The sequence below is a fragment of the Hyperolius riggenbachi genome, chromosome 11, assembly GCF_040937935.1.
Source record: "Hyperolius riggenbachi isolate aHypRig1 chromosome 11, aHypRig1.pri, whole genome shotgun sequence".
In the NCBI taxonomy this organism is placed as follows: domain Eukaryota; kingdom Metazoa; phylum Chordata; class Amphibia; order Anura; family Hyperoliidae; genus Hyperolius; species Hyperolius riggenbachi.
This window is the reverse complement of record NC_090656.1, coordinates 48,892,195-48,911,015: the sequence shown is the minus strand read 5'-3', so window position 1 is coordinate 48,911,015 and position 18,821 is coordinate 48,892,195. Positions and strand designations below refer to the sequence as shown.

The following is an 18,821-nucleotide window of genomic DNA, read 5'->3' as shown; positions in this document are numbered from 1 at the left end:
TCTGCGTGTCGCCAGCACTGCGGGGGGTATAACGGCGCGCAGGGGGGTCCTGGAGGCACACCATGGGGCAACAGAGGCTGGTGTTAGTGTGCACAACCAGCCTCTGTGCCCCACTAGCATAATAAAATCCCACCTCGGGTTCTCTTTAAAAAAAAAAAAGTGTGATTGTCTTGTTTATTTTGACTGTGACACAATGCAGCTGGGCTGAAAGCAGAGAAAAGCACTTTATCTGCACCAATTCACACCAAAGCCACCACTGCCTGGAATCAGCATAGAAAGATATGGTGCCGCACACCTGCAATGCAGTGCAGAGGTATGGGCAGATGCATTCTGGAGTGCTGGAGATGGGCTTAGGCAGCAGCGGTACCCAGCTTTATGTACAGCGCAGCACCACTGCAAGCATCAGAGTGCCCTCAGTCTTGTAATAATAGCAGGCGCTCATAATCACTGAGAACATCTTATAGGGTGCAAATCCTAGCAAGCTGGAGCGGTCACATAAGGAGTTACAATTCTAGCTTGTAATATTTACATAGGAATTACTAAACAGAAACTTAGTGCACATCTTCTCGCTGATACAATGTTTTAAACTACCTTATATTCTCACGTATAAGCCTAATTTTTCAGCACAAAAAATATTCTGAAAAGTTATCCCCTCAGCTTATATGCGAGTCAGTGGAGCAGAATGGATGGTGGAACAGGTTTTGTTACTGGCAAAGGATAGTAAGGATCATGCACTAGTGATCCTGCTTTTGCCGTCTGGCTTCCTGATGTGTCCGTGCCCCACATCCCCTGCAACATGGTGTGCATATTGGGCTGCTAAAGACTACCTGTGTCCCCTGGCTTGTGGAGCGGAGCGTGCAAGCAGAGTGTCAGCTGTGTAATGATCAGGGATTCCTCTTGTGTGGCATTCACTGTGTCTCATATCTATGACCCCCATCTAGTTGCGTCTTAAGACATAACTGTATCATCTTTGGGGAACATCTAGCTATACAGAGGGGGGCTGTAAAGGGAAGGAGGAGGGCTGACTTGTACTAGGGGCACATCTGGCTACTGTGGAGGGGGCTTATACGCGAGTCAATCACTTTTTTCCTTGTTTCTGGCAGAAAAGTGGATACCTTGGCTTATACACGGGTCGGCTTGTATGCAAGTATATACGGTATGTTCCCAGAGATGGATCTGATGCTCAAAGCGAACCTGAAAGCACATTATGCATTTTTAGTAAAGAGGCACTGTGGTGACATTTGGAAGAATGCAGTAGATTATTTTGGATACCCACTTTTACGGAAATTATTTTGGTTTCAGCATCAGAAACATTTCCTATATCTATATATTGCTGTATGTTGAATGTAGCCCCGCCTTCCCAGTGATGTTTGGTCTAGGCTGATTAGCTATGCTGAATTTTCCCCCCACAGAGCATCCTGGGAGACCAGGTTTCTTTTGTATTGGCTTCAGAACTCCTCATTTTTAAAGGCCGTCTAAAGAGAATATTTATCCATAGGCCCGGATTTAAATCACAGGAGCCTATAGGCACAGATGTTCTGGCCCCTTAGACTTCGCCCTCCATGAACCTACAGACCCCCATTGAACAGTGTTCTGGCTGTCCCAGCTGTCACTTCTCCCTTACTTACCCTGCCTGTCAAAGGTAGCTACAGATGATCCTTAGAATTAGGTAGCTAGAGGAACCTCAATATTAAGTAGCTAGAGGTGAGTAACCCCTCATTTACACACTGCCCAGGACTCTGTATAGAGAAGGAGGGAGGGAGGTGCTCGGGTAGGAAAGTGAGCCGCCTTTTCATCATCAGGCGCCTGTAGGCACGTGCCTACAGTGCCTTATATTAAATCCGGCCCTGTTTATCCACTTACGTAAATTGTATCCGCCAGTCTAATCTAGGCAGTATCCTACCGCATATCAATGACACCACTTTTGTTAATGTGCATCTCCACTTCCATGCAAAAAAAAGGAAATTGCAACTTTTCTATAGTTTAATGTTATTAAAAATGACTTTTGCAGCTCAGGTTGCAGCCAGCTACCATTTCTGAAAAAAGTTGAATCATGCTTTCTTGCAGCTATGGCAACAACACATTGTGGGCGTGTCTGCTCCAAATAGTTGTTTTTTACATACTTATTCACCTATTCACTCAGTGGTTCATTCATGCTCACATCTCACATCTGTAGGACATTGATTGTGCCAAATCAGTGATCAGATATACCCTATTTGGTTTCAGCTACGCAACCGATTAAAAAAAAAAAAGGTAATGCAATATTTAGGTAACTGGTAAAACATTTGCAGTGCTTATAAGCGCCTTGAAGGGATTTTTTCTTTCAATTCATAGGAGTGAAGTTACACTTAAACTGTTGAGTTTGTTCAGTGCAGATTTATTGCTTTAGAAACAATACTGTACAGATAGCTTCCTTAGTTGAAGAGCTATAGAAAATCATAAAATGGGTGGAACTGTCAAAAGTCTCTTCTGATGTTAATTTCCCAGCGTGCATCTTTGTAGGCAACATGTAGTTGGCATAATCACATGATCAGGGGCCCATACACAGTTGTTTTTTTTTACCATTAACAGTTATTAAAAATGATTGAATAAACATTGTGTAATAATGGACAATATTACCTGCTGATAACATCTGTAAAGTTCAAATGTAGGATCCACTTTAAACAACAAATTACCTCTCATAGTTTAGAAACAATATTTCACTTTCTTAAGGCACATTGAAAAACAGCATTCATTTCAAAATCGCAAACAAAAAGAACTATTAAAATAATATGCATTACTTTGAAAAAGACTCTAAAATGTCACATCATGTGACTCTCTATATAGTAATTGAGTCACATCCATCAAGAAGACATGCAGTGACACAGATCCTGATAAAATTAAATCTTACATATGTTCAGCAAATGTTACACAAGGCAGCATGATTCCTGGGAAACAGAATTTCAAAGTAAGCATTCTCAATAATAATAATAATAATAATATTAATAAAAAGCCTTAAGAAAAGTGTCCCATGAAATCTTTTTCATGAAAACGAACTGATATTTTGCTTCTTATCCTAAGGTGCCATTCAAAAACTTCTAGTGACCCTCATCATTGGTAATTGTGGGCCACTGCCTCAATAGTCATTTCACAACTAATACAGAGGATTAAAAACACTCTTTATAAAACCTACAGGACCAGATTTGGTAAACTTCTGGGTTAGAGCACAGAGGAGAACTTAGGAAATTCTGAAACCTGACTTTCTTTTTGAAAAAAAATGTTCACCATTAGATGGCAGTCCTAAGGTAGCCATCAATGAGACAGTCTTGATTCTACAATCTTACCATATCTATGTAATATGAACGATTTCCTAAAGTATCCATACATTGTTTGTTCATTCAATTTACCCCTCTACTACTTAGATTTGGCAAGATTGTGGAAGCAAGATTGTATCATCTATGAGAACCTTCAGTCTAGTCCACACCAAGGATTGGCCAAAGGTTAGTGAAATTGCAGCCATGTGGTTGCACCATGTTCACAACCCTGAAGTGAGAAATTCAGATTTATTGATTTATTATAGAACATTCTTACTATCATATGACAGTAATGTTTGTACTCTAATTGTGAATTTTTTGAAAAAAATAAAAAATCTAGGCCGACTTTGCAGGATCATTTAATTACTCCTCTTGTTTCTGGCCCTGGAGAATCTTAGTAAACACATGTTAATATGTTCTCCATGGCAACATATATATATATTACTCCAGATCATAGCAGCAGGTGTGTAGATAAATGAGCATGGTGGGTGGTGCTCAGGAGGCATCTCAGTATCTTAGTCAAAGGTTGACCACTGACAAAAGTTTGTAGCCCTTTTTTCTTTATAGAGGAGATGCAGGGTGCAAGGTGTTCTTTTAAAAGTAAAGAAAGGATTGTGTGAAGCTTGGCATGAAGGGAACTGGCTTGTCTTCTGTTTCGCACCCCCAGGCTTCTCCTGTGAATACAGCTCTCCTTTCTCTCCAGACTTTCAGCTGATGCGGCACTTCTCCTTTTTGCTGAGTTTCCTCCTCCTTTGTTCAAGACTTCTCTCTATTAGTTCATCTTCCTCTATTGCTCTACAAAAGTAATTTGAGAAAACCGAGTGTTACCTTGGGTGACCTGTGATGCAAATGTGTTATATGCTCTAATAATGGAAGAATGACAGACCTTCTCTCCTTGATGTGGAGATCTCTCACTAGACCATCGCGCTGATCTACGAGTGACACCAATTCGTCAAGTAGCAGTTTTTCCCTTCTCTTTTGAGCCTCGCTCTTCAGACAGTCTATGATGGATACAAAAAATACAATACCAATCTAAATATGAGAGCTTGTATAAAACATTTTTACCATACCAACGCTTATGTAACCTCAAGGTTGATTCACCAAAACATTTTTTCCTTACTTATTTTTCTCTTAACTACAAGGAAAGAAAATGTATGAGATACAATGGATAATTGTAGGTAGTTGTGACAGACTATTAACAAACAAATTGAGAGATCATTCATGAGGTAAAATAGATACAGTGAGATAAATCATGAGTTAAGGTGCGTACAAATGCACGAGTTCTGTTGCCCAAGGGACTGAGTCCCAAAATCTGTGGGCAATAGAACTCGTGCATTTGTACGCACCTTAGTTTAAGGCCGAGTTCTGTAGGCTGCTGATGAGTTCCGTTGCCATGTAGCGGGGAGGAAGGATGACGGGATGGGAAAGAGCGGCACAGAACAGAACAGTGTTCCCAGTCTGTGCTTGGTCAAGACACATTGTTATAGGGTTTTTTCTTTGGTGATTCTTGTAAGGGCCAAGAATACCTAGGTGAGAAGTAGGTAGAGACCGGGAGCCCAATGGTGCAGTATCGTCGGGTATAGGGAGGGTAAACCTGTGTTGATATATACTCACAAAGGTGGGTGCAGTTCCTGCAACCACCGTATAGGCCTGCAGGGAATTAACCAACCCTGCTCGGTACTCCAGGTCCTGCTGGATAGTGGATGGTCCTCTCCTGTAGTACGATAGACTTTACAGAAAAACTGCAAAGCTATAACCTCCAAAGGAGGTCTGACTGGTAGTGGGTAGGATGGAGGCGCCCAATGTATGTTCCTCTAATGATTTGATTAGAGGCGCCTACACTCTATCCCCTATGCTCTCAAGGCATTTTGTATTGACCTGAGTAAGCGGGCCATGACCCGTGAAATGCAATGTCAGATTGCTTTTTGAATATAAACTTTTTTTCCAGTTGAACTGTTGTCTATCTCTTCTGGAGAGGTAAGCAATTACCAATTTTTTATTTTGTATTTTAAAATACTAAAATAGAATAAACACTGGGCGCCTCCATCTTACCCATTACAAGACACATTGTAGCTGTCATATACACATGCTACATTCTCAGTAGAGGTGGCTCCAAGTGGCCACTTCAGCTGACAACCATGTAGCATGTACCAGAAGGAACCGTCATGACATTTAGTAGAACATTACTATTACTTTTAGTATCCTGGTTTCAGCAACAGAAATGCTTCTTATATGTAGAGTGCAGTAAAGACGTGTAAAAATTAAAAATTTAGGAAAGTTCCTGAGAAGAAAGATTGTACAATGAGCTAATTTATTGATTATTTATAAATAAACATTGTGGAAATGTATTTATTAAGTTATATTCAGTAAAGTTCAGTAAAGTGACAGATGAGGGGAGATAATTCCTAATAAATATTTTGTGAATGAACCCCCATAAGGCCTCCATTCCACTTACTAACGGCTTTGTGTTTCAGTGTTTGTTACACAGTGTTCAACTGGCCATAAGCCGATAGGTCACTGCAGGTCCTGCCAGCCCCCCCCCCCCCCCCCACACACACCTACTATGTTCATGGGCTGATAAGGTGCAGTGCTGCCCATAATTATTCATACTCCTGGCAAATTCAGACTTAAAGATACTTTTATTCAACCAGCAAGTAATTTTTTGATAGGAAATTACATAGGTGTCTCCCAAAAGATAATAAATAGGACGTTGTACAAGTGGCATTATTGTGTGTGTGTGTGGGGGGGGGGGGGGGGGATCTCAGCTTTTATTTACATTTAAGCAAAAAGTGTCCGGTCCAAAATTATTCATACCCTTCACAATAATCAATAAAAAATCCTTTATTGGCTATTACAGCAATCAAACGTTTCCTATAATTGCAGACCAGCTTTTTGCATGTCTCCACAGGTATTTTTGCCCATTCATCTTTAGCAATGAGCTCCAAATCTTTCAGGTTGGAGGGACTTCTTGGCATCAAGGTATTTATAGACATACATGGAAGAAAGGAATGGAGCATACAAAATTTAATAAACTGTGATACCGACTGGGTCATTTATCGTTTGGAATGTCCCTGTTCAAAGATTTACGTGGGAATGACAACCCGCAGTTTGAAGACAAGAATAATGGAACATGTTTCAAATATTAAAAAGGGAAGACAGGATAATGGTGAACACAAAAGTTCTGTAGCTGGACTGGCCTAGGTCATAACTCTGACCCCACAGGATTGAAGTTCTTGGGAATAACACAGATCACCAGGAACAGGAGAGGGAGAGATAGACTGAACATTTTAAAACAATAAGAAAATAGATGGATATATCTCTTGGGGGCCATGGGTCCCAAGGGGATGAACCCCTTGGGACTCATGTACTTCAAATAATATTGAGCAACATAAGGCGAATGAGCTGTAGCATAGTGATCAAAGACAACTTGGAAAAATCCAGATTAAACTAAAGATATACCTCGTGATGGAAGAGAATGGAAGTGACAGTATGTTTGCTAACATCTGATGTGTTTATTGCAACTATTGGTGGAGTCTCCATATAAAACATAGCTATAATTCAGAACTATATACGTAAGCCACTGTGAAATGATTGACGTTTTGTTACCATGATAACTCATAGGGTGCTGCGGAGGAAGTTACTGCCCTCGTGAGGGCAGAGGGATAAAGAGGGCAGCCCATCCAATCAGAAGTCGTGCACATCCTGACGAAGCTCGCAAGGGGGCAGGAGCAACGCATAGGTGGGTAGGCCAGTATCCAGTGACTCAGGTGACGCACTAGCCATCGGCGAAGCCGGCAAAAAGTTTAACGGTTAGTGTGGCAGTGATGGCGGCTCCCCCGGGACTGCTACTACATGGGGTTGAGCTGTAACAAACGCCACAGATGTTTATCTACTTCGCAATGCATCTCTAAGTACTGGCCATCAAAGGACGGAAGTCTGTGGCTGAGACGATATTTCTGAAGAATGGGGAGAGCATCTTGCTAAAACTAATGCTTGCAAGCTGAAGAGGCTAACACATGAATTCAGGCTGCTGCACGATCTAACTCCATCTCTCCCCCTCTCTGAAGATATATGGTGAATGGTACCGGTACCAGATTGGGTGGATGAGAGATTGCATGCGGAGCTAATGGAATGTGTGGGAGCGCTCCACTTGGTCCAATTTTAATTGATTTTAGATTGGTTTGGTTGTCATTCTGTAGTTATGCCAAATAAATGCTGTTTATACACTTGCAATACCTGAATGGCACCGCATCTTCATTTCAACTATTAGCAGTCTTCTTGGCATCACCCTGATCTTTAGCTCCCTCCACAGATTCTCAATTGGATTCAAGTCAGGACTCAAGTCAGGGCCACTCCAAAACGTTAATGTTGTTGTCTGCTTACCATATCTTCACCACTTTTGCTGTGTGTTTTAGGTCATTGTCATGCTGAAATGTCCACTGGTGCCCAAGGCCAAGTTTCTCTGCAGACTGCCTGATATTGTCATTGAGAATCCTCATGTATTGCTCTTTTTTCATGGTGCCGCTTACTGTGATTAGGTTCCCTGGTCCATTTACTGAAAACACCACCAAAGCATTAGGTTCCCACCACCATGTTTGACAGTGGGTATGGTGTTCTTTGGGTTGAAGGCTTCTCCTTTTTTACGCCAAATGAAGGAAACATCTTTGTGACCAAACAATTCAATGTTTATTTCATCTGACCATAACACAGAAGACCGACTTCTTTTTTGTCCAGATGAGCATTTGCAAAGGCCAAGTGAGCTTTTGGGTGCCTTATCTGGAGAAGTGGCGTCCTCCTTGGTCTGCATCCGTGGAACCCAGCAGTGTGCAGTGCCCATTGGATTGTCTATATTGAAATTGCCACCAGCAGAGCCCAGAGTCACCAGGATGGACTTGGTGGTAAACCTTGGATTCTTTTTCACCTCTCTCACTATCCTCTTGGCCAGCGCAGGTGTCACTTTTGGCTTCCGACCACATCCTCTGAGATTTTCCAGAGTGCGGTACATCTTGTATTTTTAGTAATACTTTGCACTGTAGCCAGTGGAACTTGAAAACATTTAGAAATGGCCTTATAGGCCTTTCTTGACTTGCGAGCAGCCACAATATGCAGCTGCAGGTCCTCTCTGAGCTCCTTTATCTTAGCCATAACTGTCCACATATTAACTGCAGAGAGCTGCTGTTTTTAACCTGTTGAGTTGATTAATTCAGCTGTTCCCAATTAATCAGGGTAATTAGGATGTTTTAGAATAGCTTGGACTGGTATAGAACTTTGGATTTTCCCACAGACTGTGACAGTTTGTCAAGGATATGAATAATTTTGGACTGGACACTTTTTGCTCGAATGTAAATAAAAGCTGATAAATATTTTTTTCCCACAATAATGCCTCTTGTACATCATTTTTTTTATCTTTTGGGAGACACCTATGTCACTTCCTGTCAAAAAATGATTTGCTAGTTGAATAAAAGTAACTTTAAGTAAAAATTTGCCAGGGGTATGAATAATTATGGGCAGCACTGTTTTCCTTAGGCTGGGGCCACACTTGTCTATTTTCGTGTGTGGTTTCTACACAGAAAAAAACTATTTAAACTGAGAACTCATGTTAATCACTGGACTAGTTCACACTTAAATGCGTTTTTCGCATACAGAAAAAAAACTGACATCATGCAGGGTAATTCTGCACACTGCTATCAACTACATTAGCTACTGTGAAAAAATGTGCTAGTTTTTCTGCATACTAATGGACATGGTGTTCAGAAAACTCACGCAGAAAACTAAAAGACAAGTGTGACCCCTGCTTTACTATGAAACATATACATACAGTGGTTTGCAAAAGTATTCGGCCCCATTGAAGTTTTCCACATTTTGTCACATTACTGCCACAAACATGAATCAATTTTATTGGAATTTCACATGAAAGACCAATACAAAGTGGTGTACATGTGAGAAGTGGAACGAAAATCATACATGATTCCAAACATTTTTTACAAACAAACAACTGCAAAGTGGGGTGTGCGTAATTATTCAGCCCCCTTTGGTCTGAGTGCAGTCAGTTACCCATAGAGATTGCCTGATGAGTGCTAATGACTAAATAGAGTGCACCTGTGTGTAATCTAATGTCAGTACAAATACAGCTGCTCTGTGAGGGCCTCAGAGGTTGTCTAAGAGAATATTGGGAGCAACAACACCATGAAGTCCAAGGAACACACCAGACAGGTCAGGGATAAAGTTATTGAGAAATTTAAAGCAGGCTTAGGCTACAAAAATATTTCCTAAGCCTTGAGCATCCCACGGAGCACTGTTCAAGCGATCATTCAGAAATGGAAGGAGTATGGCACAACTGTAACCCTACCAAGACAAGGCCGTCCACCTAAAATCACAGGCTGAAACAAGGAGAGTGCTGATCAGAAATGCAGTCAAGAGGCCCATGGTGACTCAACATGAGCTGCAGAGATCTACAGCTCAGGTGGGGGGATCTGTCCATAGGACAACTATTAGTCGTGCACTGCACATAGTTGGCCTTTATGGAAGAGTGGCAAGAAGAAAGCCATTGTTACCAGAAAAGCATAAGAAGTCCCATTTGCAGTTTGGTACAAGCCATGTGGGGGACACAGCAAACATGTGGAAGAAGGTGCTCTGGTCAGATGAGACCAAAACTGAACTTTTTGGCCAAAATGCAAAAGGCTATGTGTGGCGGAAAACTAACACACATCACTCTGAACACACCATCCCTACTGTCAAATATGGTGGTGGCAGTATCATGCTCTGGGGGTGCTTCTCTTCAGCAGGGACAGGGAAGCTGGTCAGAGTTGATGGGAAGATGGATGGAGCCAAATACAGGGCAAACTTGGAAGAAAACCTCTTGGAGTCTGCAAAAGACTTGAGACTGGGGCGGAGGTTCACCTTCCAGCAGGACAACGACCCTAAACATAAAGCCAGGGCTACAATGGAATGGTTTAAAACAAAACATATCTATGTGTTAGAATGGCCCAGTCAAAGTCCAGATCTAAATCTAATCGAGAATCTGTGGCAAGATCTGAAAACTGCTGTTCACAAACGCTGTCCATCTAATCTGACTGAGCTGGAGCTGTTTTGCAAACAAGAAAGGGCAAGGATTTTAGTCTCTAGATGTGCAAAGCTGTTAGAGACATACCCTAAAAGACTGGCAGCTGTAATTCAGCAAAAGGTGGTTCTACAAAGTATTGACTCAGGGGGCTGAATAATTACGCACACCCCACTTTGCAGTAATTTTTTTCAAAAAAGGTTTGGAATCATGTATGATTTTCATTCCACTTTTCATGTGTACACCACTTTGTATTGGTCTTTCATGTGGAATTCCAATAAAATTGATTCATGTTTGTGGCAGTAATATGATAAAATCTGGAAAACTTCAAGGGGGCCAAATACTTTTGCAAACCACTGTACATATAAAGTATATTGGCTACAGCATTCCCAGGTTTCCTCCGCAATCAGTCAGTATTGCTGGTATGGCGGTACTGCTGTGTGTTAGACCTCGTCTTGGCTGATACCTTGCCTTGTTCTGTTCTTTCCTTGCTCGACCCCTGCCCTGGCATGCCCTGTATACTTGTTTATTATTTGTTTAGTGAGTCTACTGATTCATTGTGTTCATATACAGCAGTCTCTAGTACCGCATTTCACTTTTGTTGCTGTGCTTATTTTTCCATTTTTGGTAAATAAACACAAGTACTCTCATTTCCACATTGGAGTTTCTCTTCTCATAACACTCCAAAGTCTGTTCACAATACAATGATACATCTACACCACTGTTCTTAGGTCCACGGAGCCCAACTAGAATTAGTAGTTTATGTGCAGCTGAATGCTGATATCCAGTTTGCAATCTCTCACCGTCAGTGCACAGCAAGGCCCGGAGATCTCTGCTCAGCAGTTCAAATCGCCTTTCCAGGTCTTGTTCCTCCGCACTGCAACATGAAAATCAGGCAATGAATGAACTGGCTTACGCACCTGTAACATCACAATGTCATCTAAAGCATTTACCCTGATATATTTTATCTTAGCCACAAAGGTGATGTTGTCTGAAGGAGGACCTGAACTCAGAACTTCCTCTCTGCTCTAAAAGATATGCAATAGCATAATAACATTTCTTTGCAGATTTATTGTAGGATTTGTATCAGCTTTAACAGTGTATCCTCTTCCTGCTTTCATGGAAGCAGACATATTGTTAACATCCTGCGCTTTCAAATTAGCCTATCTGCCTTGGCAGTCAGCTGACAGAGCTAAAAGATCAAATTACAACTTGTTATTAGACAAACACTAACTCACACAATAGTGGTGTGAGGCGGCTTTTAATCTTAGACATAGTCCCTAAATCCATGAACATTATTAATACCAGTTAAACCATGACTCACAAAAAAAAAAGCCTGTTGGATGAAGGTTTTCAGGATTTTTAAAGTGAGAATAACAGCCATTTTCCTCATACATACGGCCATTTACAGTCATTCACCTCATACATATGGCCATTTACAGTCATTCACCTCATACATATGGCCATTTACAGTCATTCACCTCATACATATGGCCATTTACAGTCATTCACCTCATACATATGGCCATTTACAGTCATTCACCTCATACATACGGCCATTTACAGTCATTCACCTCATACATATGGCCATTTACAGTCATTCACCTCATACATATGGCCATTTACAGTCATTCACCTCATACATACGACCGTTTACAGCCATTCACCTCATACATACGACCGTTTACAGCCATTCACCTCATACATATGGCCATTTACAATCATTTTCCTCATACATACGACCATTTAAAGTCATTCACCTCAAACATATGGCCATTTACAGTCATTTTCCTCATACATATGACCATTTACAGTCATTCACCTCATACATACGACCGTTTACAGCCATTCACCTCATACATACGACCGTTTACAGCCATTCACCTCATACATATGGCCATTTACAGTCATTTTCCTCATACATACGACCATTTAGTCATTCACCTCAAACATACGACCATTTACAGTCATTCACCTCATACATACGACCATTTACAGTCATTCACCTCATACATACGACCATTTACAGTCATTCACCTCATACATACGACCATTTACAGTCATTCACCTCATACATACGACCATTTACAGTCATTCACCTCAAACATACGACCATTTACAGTCATTCACCTCATACATACGACCATTTACAGTCATTCACCTCATACATACGACCATTTACAGTCATTCACCTCATACATACGGCCATTTTCAGCCATTTACCTCAAACATACGGTCACCACATACACAGATTTTAAATTGCAAGTGAGAAATATATATCTGTTGTCAATATTCCTGGGTGTATTAACCCCCCTGGTGGTATGATTCTTCACGGATTTTAGGGTCTAATAGCGGTACAATTTTTTTTTTTGCATGCTTTTTGATGCTAAAACCGTGAACAAATCATGCTGCTAGAGAGCCTGGTGCAGCAGTTCTCTCTCCATCCTCCAGGTGGTGCTGTAATCATATAGTGAGATTGCGGCCTGTCCTCCTCATGATGACAAACGGCGATCTCCCCTGAGGGATGCAGAGCCTCAATAGACAGGAAGGGGAATGGCTGGGGGGAAGTGCGTTAAAACACCCGCTGCACATAGCACTCTGGATTTACCATAAGGCTATGTAGGCACATGCCTACAGGCAGGGCCGAGCTGAGGCAGAGGCTAGAGAGAGGCTCCAGCCTCAGGGCGCAGTGTAGGAGGGAGCGCACAACTCACTCAGTTATCATTCTTGTATTGTGTTTGAAGCAGAGAGAAATAAGAAAAGGGAATACATGGCAGTCACTGCAAGCCAGATAACTAGAGATTAAGGTGTTGGGGGCCCTGGGGAGCCTCTTAGTCTAATAGCAATCAATGTGTGACGGCTGGGGTGGGAGGGATGGAGGGGCGCACTTTGGTGTCTCAGCCTTGGGTGCTGGAGGACCTTGTCCCGGCTCTGCCTACAGGTGCCTGATGATGGAAATGCAGCCTACTCTCCTCCCTGAGTGCCTCCCTCCCTCCTTCCCTATGCAGAGTCCTGATGAGATAGTAAATAAGAGATTACTCAGCCTGCTCTCGGCATTCAACTGACGAGATCTCCCTTCAGCCAGGGGCATCTCTAGCTACCTAATACTTGGGGACACCTCTAGCTACTTAATACTGAGGTTCCTTTAGCTATGTAATACTTGGGGCAATTCTAGCTACTTAATATTGAGGGTACGTCTGGCTACCTAATACTAAGGGACACCTGTAGCTGCCTATGATGGGCAAGGGAAGTAAGGGAGAAGTGACAGCTGGGACAGCCAGCACACTTGCAGTGCGGTTCAGCGGGGGGTTTGTAGATTCCTAGAGGGCAAAGTCTAAGGTGCCAGGTTATCTGTGCCTATAGGCTCCTCTGAGGTAAATCCGGGCCTGCTCTGCACAGATCTCCTGGCGGCTACCACGAGCCACACTCGGGATTACCGCTCCTAGCTTCTTTTTTCCACCCCGAGCCTGACTCGGGATAACCATCAAGGAAGTTAAGAGAAGTATAAATCTGATCTCAATATTTCTGTGTGTATTGTGAGAAATATACAGTATATCTGTTGTTGCTGCTAAGATGATAAGCAAGCGAATTATGTGTAAGGAGCTGAGATGTAACCTGGTTGCCTGGTACCAGCGCCTCAAGCATCAATGGTCAAGAAATTCAGACAAGGCTACATACTTTCTGTAAAAGTCGTTATAATAAAGTGTAACAATCCTGTGCATTACTCACAGCAACTGTAGCTCATCTTGTCTGCGGATTAAGGCATTCTTCTTATTCACCAGAGTGAACCATTCTTGAATGAGGAGTTCCTCTGATTCTTTGTCAGAACCTGGAAGTCAAAAGGTAACAGGAAGTTTTCAGTCTGCACTGAGGAAGTAAAGCTGTATCTAACCTACCTCTACCTGATGAAACCCCTGTGTAAACAATAATGGCTCACTACAATTGTGTTTTCTTTGTGCTTATTAGTCTGGTATCACTCAGCCACTGCACTTCACTTTCGTGAAAGTTTTTTTAATTTCTTCTAAATAATAACCAACGTTTTAACATCCAGTTTGAAGAAAGGACTAACTGGTAATACAAACTACAGCATTTTGACTAATATAAAAGCAAATGTCTCTAAAGGTGCCCATTAATGGTACAATGATACTGCGCATGTATCTATGCTTCCCATTATTGTATATTTTGTACAGTATATAGCACTATATAAACACAAATAATAATAATCCAATCTTCTCTGTATGTTAACACTTCTAAATAATATGAGGAACTACTGCATATCCTTGCATATAAGCCTAATTTTTAAGCATAAAAAAATGTGCTGAAAAGTTACCTCCTCGGCTTATATGCGAGTCAGTGGAGCAGAACAGGTGGTGGAGCAGGTTTTGTTACTGGCAGAGGAGCATAAGGATTGTGCACTAGTGATCCTGCTCTTGTCAGCTGGCTCCCTGCTGTGACTGTGCCCTCCATCCCCTGCAGCATGCTATGCAGAGTGTGCTGCTCAAGACTACCTGTGTCCCCTGGCTTGTGGAGCGGAGCGTGCAAGCAATGTGCCAGCGGTGCAATGATTGGGGATTTTTCCTGTGTGGCAATGGCTGTGTCTTATATCTCTATGACGCCATCTAGTAGCTTCTTGAGACACAGCTGTATCATCCTTGGGGAACATCTGGCTATGGGGAGGGGGCTGACTTGTACTGGGGGCACAACTGGCTACTGTGGAGGGGGCTACATTAGGGAGGGGGCTTATACACGAGTCAATCATTTTTTCCTGGTTTCTGAGAGAAAAGTGGGTGCCTCGGCTTATACACGGGTCAGCTTATATGCAAGTATATACGGTACTTAAAGTATATTCATTCAGTTTACCATTCTACAAATATTAGGTAAGATTGTACAATCAAAATCGTATCAATAAGTAGGAAAAAGAAGAAGGGGAATGTGGGAGGAAACCAAGAGCTAATATAGTGCAGCACGTTTGTGACACAGGGATTAAGACAATGTGAATACCAGAATGCCGAAACCGGTCAGGAATTAGAGACTGGGCTTCTGTCTACATTGCTGTATATGCTGTATATGTGTACTGTCTGACGCTGATACACTGGTTACATCAAAAGGGTTCCTGTCATAAGGGCCTGCAATGTGAGTATTGTGATTACAGTTTTTAACTGATTTACAGGAGAATAAAAATTTCCATTGCATTTTAAACCCACTAAAATATTCGTTTTGATTTTGGTGGTAGTCACTGTGTATGTGCTTCATGTAGTTTGAGCACTACGTGACTGCAGAGAGAAACACTTCTGAAAACACCTGTTGAGCCTAGCGCTGTGGAGTTTATGACATGAATGATTATACTCACATTTGTGCCATGGCAGTGAGACGCTAGGCTCCACTACGGCTCATTGGAGATTTTACTCTCTTTATATACCCGAAGAAGCGGGAACCTAGTCCCAAGAACTGCATTCCAATATATGAGAAAGTTACAGTTCTTAACCTTAGCATTGCGTTTTTTTCCTCAAGAAGAGTAAGTTTACTGTTTACTTTTTACTCCTCTATTTTTATACTGTTTTTAATCATTGTATTTCACTTTGGCATCTCTTAACCATGAACAAGATTGTATTAATAGTGGGCACCCCTTAAGCCTTGGCCCCCTACAGTATGGACCCACAGGAGGGTACATCGGTAATGTACGGAATTGCTGTACTGCTCCAGGCAGACACTGTGGCCCAATACAACTTCTGCTGCTACCTCGGGCTGGTTGCTAGCCGTTCATCAACACAGACCACCCACCACTCGGAATAAAATAAAACTCGTTAGGATTTTCTGTTGTGGAAATGCAACAGGCAATCTGGACTTTTCCAAGATGGAGTGATGTGAACTACCCATAGAAATGTTATTGCCAACTGCATACTGTTCATTTTTGTTAACTGCCAATTCTGTCAAAACCGAAGGACCCATTATGACGTACGCCTCAGTAAAGACATAAAGCCGAGATACACATAATAGTACCATTCTCCATCAGCACTCGCAGATCCTTCTCTAGTACTGCAGCTCTGGCATCAATCTCTAATTGTTGATCTTCCAGTGCGGCGAGCTCGCAGGTCACATATTGGCTGGTGTCTTTAAGGACCTGAAAAGGAGGAGATGTCACTTAGCGAGCCAGGATGTTGTGGAGTTGTGAAAGTTTGCTGCTGTTTTTTAACTAATAATATAATAACGAATAACAGCGAATACCGACGAATCACCACACATATACACCACAATCGCCGTCCACGCCGCATGCCAGGAACCTCAGACACCCACTCTGCCGTTTCTATGACAGCAGGGTTCCTGTGGGCCGGTCAGGAGCCACTTTCATTGGCTCCTGACCCTGCCTATCAATGTAAGCCAATGGGAGCTGCTTACATTGATAGACAGGGTCAGGAGCCAATGAAATCGGCTCCTGTCCTGCTCACATTCTCTGCCGTTATAGAAGCAGCAGAGCGAGTGAGTTGCGGCTAGATCGCCTGGAGCGACGAAAGTGGCAAGAACGCGCGTCGTCAGTGTATTGAAATCTACGCCCTGGCAGCCACCAAAACAGGGTATAGATTTCAATTAGCGTGGCCCTTAAGTAGTTAAAGGATACAATGCAATATATCTGTAGGGTGTTATAAGCCAGGAGGAGGGAAAATGCTCCTCACCTGTACTGAATGGCTGAGACATAGTCTGGGCAACTAACTGTCATTGGACTATTACACCGCATGTCACCACGGTACAAGGCAAAAATACTGCTTTTAATATTGTCAGGGGCGTAGCAATAGGGGTTGCAGAGGTAGCCACCGCATTGGGGCCCTTGGGCCAGAGGGACCCCAAAGGGCCCTCCCTCCACTACAGTATTAGCTCTCTATTGGTCCTGTGCTTATAATAATCACTTCTATAGATACTTTGAATAGTGGTAATTATTAACAAACTGCTCCCCATTCCCTTCTTGCACATCTGGCACTGTAATTGCCATTGGCAGGTTTTGCTGCGCCGTATCAACTGCTATGTATTGAGTGCTTGGGGGGCCCCATTGTAAAACCTGCATCAGGGCCCACAACTCCTTAGCTACGCCACTGAATATTGTTAACACTCAAGCACTATTTGAACAACACATCTTTAAATTCAAAAATATTGTTCTCCTCAAGAAAAATCATACAAAGCACATAAAACACACAGCATGTAAATACAATTCAAAAGATCATAGAAGTGAAATATCAGAGAAAAACGTGAAGTCGTACCATAGGCTCCTCCTCTTTGACTGGTATTTCTGTTGTGGGTACTGCGATAGACGAAGAGGAAGCTGCAGCAGGCGCTGGAGGTTCTGCAACTAAATAAAAAAAAGTTACCATACTCCAAAAATACTCAGGAGATTCAATACTCAATATTTCTTAAAGGAGAACTGTAGTAAGAGGGATATGGAGGCTGACATATTTATTTCCTTTTAAGCAATACCAGTTGCCTGGCAGTCCTGCTGGTCTATTTGGCTGAAGAAGTGTCTGAATCACACCAGGAACAAGCATGCAGATAATCGTGTCATATCTGTCTAATTTGTCAGAAACACCTGATCTCCTGCATGCTTGTTCAGGGCCTATGGTTGAAAGTATTAGAGGCAGAGGATTAGCTGAATAGCCAGGCAACTGGCATTGCCTAAAAGGAAATAAATATGGCAGCCTCCATATACCTCTCACTACAGTTCTCCTTTAAGAATAATGTGTGTCTGAGGCTCAAACTCTATGCCTGCTTGTGACAACTTTATCCCTGCAGTAACAGAGCGCTTAATAGATGGTGGGAATTTTTTTTGTACTTTTGTCCGTTAGTACAGCACTAGGTTGCTGCTTCCTAACTGGGTGGTTCAAGGTTAGCCTAGCAACTTTTTTATTCAATGGGTGGCACATAAAAATATGCACGTGAAGCTGTAGATAAAATCGTGCGTATGAGGCCGAGAGGTGCAGGGGGCGTGTACTGATGCGAGTTTTGAGGACACGCCCCCACACCTCTACCACCACAACCCCAAGTCCTGGCCAGACTGAGGGAAAAGAGAGAGTCCTTGCAGGCGGCTTCATATATGCAATGATTTTACTGCATATTTTAGGCGTGACCCATTCATTAAAAAACGTGAATGCCCTATAGGAGGGCTCCCTCCTCCTTTTTTGTTTAATAGATAAACTGTCAAAGAGAATCTTCTCCAAAACAATGCAGAACAAATTCACTTCCCCTGCCTGAGCGAGGTAATTTTAGGATTACCCTGCAGGTGTTGATTATTTTGCTACATATTTTTCCAATTTTAAAATGTGACCTGGTAAAAGGGTACCACTGAGCAGTTCACAAATTGGGCCACAATTAGCTGTTAAAAATTACTGTGGCCATTATTCGTACAATTTTTAGTGAATGACCGTATGTTCAGATTATTCAGATCGTATAGTAGTACAAACAGAGAAGGTGGTGGGCCCATTAGA

The 18,821-nt window shown here is 42.3% G+C and overlaps 1 protein-coding gene across 5 annotated transcripts in view; it reads right to left on the bottom strand.

Moving 5' to 3' along the window:
- Window positions 1-2,361: 2,361 nt before the first annotated feature.
- The window catches only part of EHBP1L1 (EH domain binding protein 1 like 1), a 181,563-nt gene continuing 165,103 nt past the window's right edge, over window positions 2,362-18,821 (bottom strand). For all 5 annotated transcript variants that reach the window (XM_068260656.1, XM_068260660.1, XM_068260658.1 and 2 more), the window contains 6 exons: window positions 17,604-17,692; window positions 16,354-16,474; window positions 14,083-14,182; window positions 11,157-11,230; window positions 4,180-4,294; window positions 2,362-4,088 (listed from right to left, as the gene is read on the bottom strand). In XM_068260656.1, the coding sequence (XP_068116757.1) occupies window positions 4,001-4,088; window positions 4,180-4,294; window positions 11,157-11,230; window positions 14,083-14,182; window positions 16,354-16,474; window positions 17,604-17,692 (587 nt within the window). In that variant the 3' untranslated portion in view covers window positions 2,362-4,000. The remainder of the gene's footprint in view (window positions 4,089-4,179; window positions 4,295-11,156; window positions 11,231-14,082; window positions 14,183-16,353; window positions 16,475-17,603; window positions 17,693-18,821) is intronic.